Raw genomic sequence first — 8,323 nt, 5'->3', positions numbered from 1 at the left:
CAGCACCCCAATACCAAAGGACCACACGATCTCACAGTCCAATTCCCATAGCCATTCCCATTCATCCAGCTAATTCGTCAGCAACCACAACATCAACAACCACAACAATCACATCAACCAATCCCATTCATCAAACGAATTAGTCAGCAACCCCAATCCCAACAACCACAGCAACCAAAGCAACCACAACAACCAATTCCAAAACAACCAATTCAACAACAACCAATCCCACAACAACCAATCCCATTTATCCAACGAATTCGTCAGCAACCCCAACCACAACAACCACAGCAATCACAACAACCAATCCCATTCATTGAACGAATTCGTCAACAACTCCAACCACAACAAACCCATTCACAACCAACACAACAACCCCAAACCCAAAATGCTCCAATAAAGCCAAATGAAATTGATTTATCTTTGGTCAATTCAAATGGAAGATTAAGTTTAGATCCAACTCCATTGAATGAAACAGAAAAGGCATATATACGTTTAAATGAACGTATCGAAATTTATCAACTAATGCCAAAAAAGGAAATCCCAGGTGATGGTAATTGCCAAATGCATGCGCTATCAGACCAGATATTTGGTGACTTGGAGCATAGTGTAATAATAAGAAATAACATTGTCGATTGGCTTAGACAAAATAAAGGTTTTTACCTTCCAAATGGAGAAACCCTCTCAGACTTTGTAACTACAAACAGTTGGGAGGAATATTGTGATAAAATGTCCAAAAATGGCACATGGGGCGATCATTTAACATTGGTCGCTGCAGCTGAATTTTATAAGATAAATATTTCTATAATATCTTCAGTTGAATCCGAGAGTAGTTCTTTCATAGAAATTACTCCAAGTATTAAATGCGAGAATGGAATTTTGTTATCACATTTTGCAGAATTCCATTACGGTTCTTTATGCTTATTAGCTAATTAAACCATTATATCGGTAAGTTATTTTATTTTCCCACTATTTTTTTTTATAAACTATTTTATATTAATTCATTTAATTTAATACATTATATTTTAGCAATTTTTTAAGCCATAATCAAGTAATATACAAAGAATCTAAGCCGTCTCTAGCCATGTTGTACTAGTAGTATCATTTATAGTAAAAATCTTATTTTATTGAATAATAAAGTGCTGAAGATTATAAAGTTGCTATTCATTTTGATAGCGATTGGAACCCCCAAATGTATTTTTAACTCAAGATTGTCGTAAATTTCTACCAACCAAGTAATCAATGAAGCTCATCCAACCAGTCAAGTAACTAATAATAGACCTCATCTATCTACTCAACCATTTTATTACTATCATTAATTGCTCTGGCCAAGCAACTATGACCATAGAAATCAAATAGTTTTAGGAGAAGAGAAACCGAAGCTTCGGTGTAACTATTAATCAAACTAGGGGAACAGTCACAATGGTGTTATTTAATCAAATATATTTAAAAATTAGTATCTGAAAGAGGTAGTTTCATAAATGTAGTCTCATTTCTGCATGAATGTAAATTTATAATTAGACTTATAAATTAATAGAAATTTTCAAATAGAGATTCTCCGGTCGTTGAACACTTTCAAGTGTAACTCCGCCATTATAACCAATTAGTACTTCAACTAGTAAAGAAGATCCAAACTCAATTAGACCAATCAATATTTTAAAAAAACAAATTAATTAAAAATAAAATAAAAATTTTCTAAATAAATAATAAATAATTCTGGAAATTAAATAAATATCTTTATTTAATTATTTGTTTGTAAATCGTATAAATTTTTTTTTTAAAAAATCAAACTTATATTATTAGTGTAATTGTTTGGATGTGTATTGAATTCATATGTTTATCGAATCTCAAGTATTGGCATTTTCATTAATGCTTTCAAAATTGTTATAAAAAAATATTTTTTAGAAATTTTTGTTTTATTTTTTTTTTTATTTTTAATTTTTAATGTTAATAATTTTAAAATAAAAAGAAAGTTTTGTTTGGTATAAAAATGAATCTTTTAAATGATAGGATATGGACACTCTATGCTTCCATTTGTTTAGGAAATTAATTTTTATTCTATTTTTTTAAATTTATTTTGATTTTTAATTTTGAATTGGTGGATGCAATTTTAATTTATAAAAAAATTAAAATTTTTTAATTTTATAAATTTTTTTTTTTAATTCATACCCTATTTACACACCTTATCTTTTCTAAATATAATATTTATAATAACAATAATATAATTTAATATAATATATAATATTTTTTTTTATATATACACACTTTTTATTTTTTATTTTTTTATTTTTTATTTTTTTATTTTTTTATTTTTTATTTTTATATTATATTTATTAAGAGTGTGGATATATATATTTTTATGAAATAACAATAATAATAATATAACTTATAATAGAGTAAAATATAATATAATATAATAAAAATGTCACAAAGAAAAAACAAAATTTCAAATGATGAAATTAAACCAACAGAAAGTAGTACAACTATAATTGGAGAAAAGAAAATTTGAATCTCCACCTCACGGATCTATTGTGCTAAGACTTTTAAGATTTATTGCGATTGTTCTTTGGGCAATTACTGCTACTGGTGAATAGTTAATTTAATTCTTATTTTATAAAAGAAAATAATATTAACTTCCGATGACAATGATGTCCCAACAAGACAATGTTCAACTAGTACTCCACCTGACCTCGAAAAGATAGAGGCTAAAAGTTGGTCATCAAGTAATCCAAAAGTTGGAAATACCGATAGATTATAATGTATGCAATTACTATTTCAAAGATTTTTTATTATTCCTCAATGTTTTAAAGTCTTAGTGCACCTTACCCTGCTATGTAAATGAACATATAGAAAGTATTCAATCAACTGGAATAATAGATTACTTTTTCAACAATCACCAAAGCAGCTCCATATTTCGAGAACATAAAAATCTGTTTTGCTTTTATAACTCATCTCAAAACATTAGATACTATTAATACTCAACAACAACAACAGCATAGTTCAGAAGAGAGAAACCAAAATATTATTATTATGATAGAATTTTCAATTTAGTATTCACTTTATTTAAATACTCTTTATATATTCGGAAGATATTGGGAAGCTTTTAGGTTTGAGAAGGAATATTTAGGTTTTTAGCTGCTTTAAACATATCTTTTAAATAATATCCCTATTTTTTTGATCAATTGTAAGATGGTATATTTAAAACCAAATATTAGTAGATATTCATGGGATAAGAGGACTATTTCAGTTATTAAAGATTATTATAAAATTACAATGTTAAAATTCAAATAATATTATCATATACGCTAATTATTGGTTCATTTTCAGCCGCTTCAAATGTTTCTGGTATTTTAGAAGATACAATTGCAATTACCGAATTACTTAAACAATATAATGCTCTTAGTTCTGGGACTGTGCATGTGCTGCACCAAATATACAAATTGATATGAATCGGTTAAATGACAGTAGTTTTAAAAAACAATGTTCTTTATAGACCAGGTTCAATCAGTACTCATGTAACATCAGATTCAACAACTTATTTAGGTAATTTTGAAGAGCGTGAAGAAGCTGGAAGTTGGAAGTTTTTACCACTTTATACATTTGTGGTCGTATCTGGAGAATGGAAGCATAGAAGCAAATTAACCAAAATGTTTGAACGTCGTTGGTTAAGCAGAACCAACTATAATCAATCTGGCAAATTATCATTCAATAGTAAAAGAAAACAATTAGATTTAGGTAATGTAATACCGATCAGGATAAAAAGGTCACTCAGTAAATAAAAATAGTTAACAATAAAAAAATAAAAAAATAAAACCACACACAATGAGGGTTGAACTTCATACATTTATTATATTATTATTATTATAAAATATGTAAATGGATATGACACATTGCAATGATATATAAAACAGGATATATATTTCATTTTTTTTTTTTTTAAATTAAATTTTTTTTTTAATTATTTTTTTTATTAAATTTTTTACTTAAAATAATGATTTAAAAAATAGTAAATTTAATTTTAATCTCTAAACTCAAAAAAAGAAAAGTATAACCAATTAATTAATTAAAATAATGAAAGATCTTCAAACCTAAAAAGTATATACTAAATTAGAAAACTTTCTTATTTACTCAATGATCTATCATTATTTAAATAATTAACATAGAAATTTCAAAAACAACTCAAATTAAAAAGGCATTAATAAATATTAATTTAATATTGTGTTTTTATAATTAATTTTTATTTTTTTATAATTTTTTTATAATTTTTTTTATTTGTTTTTAAATTTAAAAAATTAAAAAAAAAAAAATTCTTTAAAATTAAAATTAAAATTAAAATTTTTTTTTTTTATAATTTCACACACACTATATTTCTTTGTATATAAAAAAAAAAATTTTAAATAATAGCAATTATATATCACATTCCATAAAATTCTTCATTTTTTTTATATTCACTCTTTAAATAAAAAAAATGTTAGATACATTATTATTTGCAATTTTTATTTGGTTATTAATATTTTTAAAATTTATTTTCCGTTCCACCCCACAAGAAACCCACAGCCACACCCACATCAACAGCCAAACCCACACCAACAACCACACAACTAATCAAGCCACATATTCAAACCCACAACAATCCCACATCGAAAACCACCAAATTAACCAAGCCACACCAATTGATCAATCCCCAACTGAAAAAAATATGAATAAAGGATCCCCATTCATTTATTCATCCTCCCTCAAAAGAACCCATTGTTGTTCCCAATCAGAAAACTTTTTCCCATCAACAGAGGATATGTATGGTCGTTCCTCATTAGCTCAAGAGATGTTATCAAACTACCCTCTTGAAAGACTCAACCCCCCAAAGGAACCATCAAAACCACAAGATCCATTTCCATACATACCAATAGATCATTCCAAAGGCCTCAATCCAGACCTCCGTCTTTGTGATGTAAGAAGACCAATGCCTTGGGAAATAGAATGGGAAAAAGAACGTATGGAAAAAAAAATAAAGGAACAACAAGAAAAAGAACAAATGGAACAACTAGAAAAAGAGCGTATTGAAACTTTACAAAGAGAGAAACTAGAAAGAGAACGTATAGAGGCTCAAGAAAGAATAAGACTCGAAAGGGAACAAGAGGAAAGAGAACAAAAGGAAAGAGAACAAAAAGAAAAAGAAGAAAGAGAAAAAAAACAAAGAGAAGATAGAGAGCGTATCCAATATCTAACAAGAAGAAGATTAGAAAGAGCTCAACAACAAAGAGAAGAATGGATACGTAGAGAAAGAGAAAGAATAGAAAGAGAACAAAGAGAAAGGGAAGAACAAGAAAGACAACAATAATTATTTGAATATAAAAGAAACTAATATCTAATTTTAATAATTATTTAGTTTAATTTAACTCTTTCTTTTTCAGTTTCAATACGTTATTTCGAGCCATTAACCATACTTTGTGCGTTCCATATATTCTATTTAATCGAAGTTTAGTGTATATTATTTTTAATTGTGGTTTTCAATTCATTCATCAAACATTGGGATTTTTTCAGGTCACTCATCGTTCATTAGGGTTCAGCATATTCATTTTAATTGTGGTTTTCAATTCATTCATCTAACAATTGGGTTTCAGTATATACTTTTTAATCGGGGTTTTCGAGACATTCAATCATTGGGGGTTCAATTTATTATTTTTAATTGGGGTTTTCAATTCACTCATCATTCATTGGGGCTAAGCATATTCATTTTAATTGTGGTTTTCAAGTTATTAATCAAACATTGGGTTTTTTCAAATCGTTCATCATACATTGTGGTTTTGTTTATTCTCTTAATTATGGGTTTTCAAATCATTTATCAAATATTTCGGGTTTTCAAATCATTCATCATATATTGTGGTTTTTTTAAGTAATTCATCAAACGCTGTGGTTTTTTCAAATCGTTTATCATACATTTTGGTTTGGTTTATTCTCTTTAATTGTGGGTTTTCATATCATTTATCAAACATTGAGGGTTTTTTCAAGTCTCTCATCATTCATTGGGGTTTACTTTATTCTTTTTTTTTTCAGCCATTCATCATTCATTGGGGTATATGTACTTTAAAGGTAAAATTTATAAATAATATTATATTTATATAAATGAATACTAATATTTAATTTTAGTTCTTAATTTTTCAGTTTCAAAACATTATAATATAAATATAAATAATATTAATGATAATAATGATAATGAAAATAAAAAGATTATAATATAAATAATAATAATAATAATAATAATAATAATAAATAATAATATCAATAATCAATAACCTTGATTATAATGTAAATAATTCATCATTCATAGACATATATATATAATATAATTAGTATTTTAAAAACGATTCAATAAAAATCTATCTTTGATCAAAATAATAATTTAAATTTGATAATAAAAATATTTTATTATTTTTTGTAACTTTTTTCTTTATTTTTTTATTTTCCCCAAATGTAATGCTTAATCTTGAAAAATTATTTCTTTTCCTTTTCTTATCAGCAGGAGCTGTTGGTACTGCAAATTGGAAATCTTGGTTTAGTTATTAAACAAATATCTGATAATAAAACAAATAATATTGTTTGTAATTTTTATTTAAAGATTATAATAAAACATGTTTGACGAACTATCTACCGCTTTAGATAAAAGCAACATTATCTTTACTTTGAAGAATGATATGACTATATTGGAATGACATTTCTAACAATTTTTGATTTTTGTTGTAATTGTTGTTGTTGATTGATGTACCTGTTGTGATGACTGCGATTTTTGTAATGGTGATGGTTGATGTGGTTGCTGAGCGCTACCTGTTGACAATAAATTACCTCTACTGCTTATTTTTGTCATATAACTATTATTACTAACACTAATTTCACAGATATTATTATTACTAATTTTTAATTTTTCTATATCTATAAAAGAATTATTATTATTATTATTATTATTATTATTACCAGTATTATTATTTAAATTAGAAGATGATTGTTTTTTAATGGTTGTTCTGATGATTCTAATTGATCTTTAATTGATTCTAAAATATTTACAAAACTTTGGTCTATTTGTATTTTTATATGATCTTTAAACAGAAATCATAAAATTGCACTGGGCAATCATTTGGTGAAATTATATGTGAATTTAATTCTTCTATGTTGATATTGGAACCATTATTTACATTTCTAACCGAATAGTCTTTATTTTCTATTATTATTTTTTTTAATAATTTTTTTTAATAATAATAATTCTTTATTTTCTATTATTTTTTTTTTTAATAATTTTTTTTTTAAAATATATTAAAAAATTTAATTTTTTTAATTTTTTATTCAGCTTTTTTTTTAAAAAAATCTTAAAAAATTAATATTATTACTGTAAGAGATAGTATTTTACTTTTTGTGGTGGTATTAGTATTTGTTATGGCGGTTTTATTTTTAGAAGTTGGTGAAGCTAATATTGTGAAGATTTTGTTTAGTTAATCAAATCATTGCGGATATCACCACCTATTCTAGCAATATACGCCCTTGCAAAACCAGAAGAACGTAAATTATTTACAGTTAACATCAACGATCACTACAACAAAAACTATAACAACGATAAATCCAGAAATAAGATAGATATTATAGGGAGACTTTAATTGTCATGATATAAATGACCTTACACTTCCACAAACAAACATTTTATCATACGATCTTGGATAGAAAACTTAATCAACTCTAGATGATTTAATGACAGATATAAAATCCATTAAAATAAACCTCTTGAATTATAATAACCTAAATTTCAAAAATATTTCACCACCTGCAGCAGTTGTTTAATTTAGCAAGTAGTTTAGATTCAAATGAATAAATTAAAGTTGAAACTAAAGATGGATCAGTATCAAAAGAGAATAGAAAATCAATTTATTTAAAGATTTTAAATCTTGAAATTAATGACGAAAATAGAGCAGATATTTCAAACTTTAGCATATCAATATATGGAGGGTATTCCAACAATAGATATATTAAATGGTGAAAAAAAGACAAAAAGAGAATTATATTTAAAATCAATCGAGTTAAACAAAGACAATTCGCCATCCAACAATAACTTAGCAAATACAATGCATCCAAGCTAGACTGTACACGTAAATGGAAGAGATTGGAAGAAAAGAGAGTTATATTTAAAATCAATCGAGTTGGTTCCACACGATTCAAATGCCTATCACAATTTAGCAAACTCGCCTCAATCCTCCAATGAAGAGGTTACATTAAAGCAGGCCTACAACAATCTTTCCATCCTCTTAAAAGATATAAATGATCAAGTAGCAAAGCAGTATCA

General features: G+C 25.9%; 6 protein-coding genes across 6 annotated transcripts in view; 4 read left to right on the top strand and 2 right to left on the bottom strand.

The window, feature by feature from the left end:
• DICPUDRAFT_147269 (uncharacterized protein) overlaps positions 1–936 on the top strand; it is a gene marked incomplete at both ends in the record, with an annotated part of 3,489 nt that extends 2,553 nt beyond the window's left edge. The window contains one exon of the mRNA XM_003283529.1: positions 52–936. Coding sequence (XP_003283577.1) covers positions 52–936 — 885 coding nt within the window. The remainder of the gene's footprint in view (positions 1–51) is intronic.
• A 1,663-nt stretch (positions 937–2,599) lies between these two features.
• DICPUDRAFT_147266 (uncharacterized protein) lies at positions 2,600–2,846 on the bottom strand (the record flags this gene model as incomplete). Its single annotated transcript, XM_003283498.1, has 3 exons — positions 2,600–2,605; positions 2,635–2,770; positions 2,827–2,846. 3 exons carry the CDS (start codon positions 2,844–2,846, stop codon positions 2,600–2,602), a joined length of 162 nt encoding a protein of 53 aa, XP_003283546.1.
• Positions 2,847–3,458: 612 nt separating this feature from the next.
• DICPUDRAFT_147264 (uncharacterized protein) lies at positions 3,459–3,779 on the top strand (the record flags this gene model as incomplete). The annotated part of the gene is made up of 1 exon (XM_003283528.1): positions 3,459–3,779. The coding sequence occupies one exon, from the start codon at positions 3,459–3,461 to the stop codon at positions 3,777–3,779; it is 321 nt and encodes a 106-aa protein (XP_003283576.1).
• A 689-nt stretch (positions 3,780–4,468) lies between these two features.
• DICPUDRAFT_74548 (uncharacterized protein) lies at positions 4,469–5,338 on the top strand (the record flags this gene model as incomplete). The annotated part of the gene is made up of 1 exon (XM_003283527.1): positions 4,469–5,338. One exon carries the CDS (start codon positions 4,469–4,471, stop codon positions 5,336–5,338), a length of 870 nt encoding a protein of 289 aa, XP_003283575.1.
• Positions 5,339–6,715: 1,377 nt separating this feature from the next.
• DICPUDRAFT_74547 (uncharacterized protein) lies at positions 6,716–7,685 on the bottom strand (the record flags this gene model as incomplete). The annotated part of the gene is made up of 2 exons (XM_003283497.1): positions 6,716–7,034; positions 7,663–7,685. The coding sequence occupies 2 exons, from the start codon at positions 7,683–7,685 to the stop codon at positions 6,716–6,718; spliced, it is 342 nt and encodes a 113-aa protein (XP_003283545.1).
• A 252-nt stretch (positions 7,686–7,937) lies between these two features.
• On the top strand, positions 7,938–8,120 carry DICPUDRAFT_147260 (uncharacterized protein; the record flags this gene model as incomplete). The annotated part of the gene is made up of 1 exon (XM_003283526.1): positions 7,938–8,120. The coding sequence occupies one exon, from the start codon at positions 7,938–7,940 to the stop codon at positions 8,118–8,120; it is 183 nt and encodes a 60-aa protein (XP_003283574.1).
• Between the last annotated feature and the right edge of the window lie 203 nt (positions 8,121–8,323).

The sequence above is a fragment of the Dictyostelium purpureum genome (genome assembly GCF_000190715.1).
Source record: "Dictyostelium purpureum unplaced genomic scaffold DICPUscaffold_9, whole genome shotgun sequence".
NCBI classification, from domain to species: domain Eukaryota; phylum Evosea; class Eumycetozoa; order Dictyosteliales; family Dictyosteliaceae; genus Dictyostelium; species Dictyostelium purpureum.
Note: the sequence above shows the minus strand (reverse complement) of the source record. Positions and strands in the feature narration are given on the sequence as shown.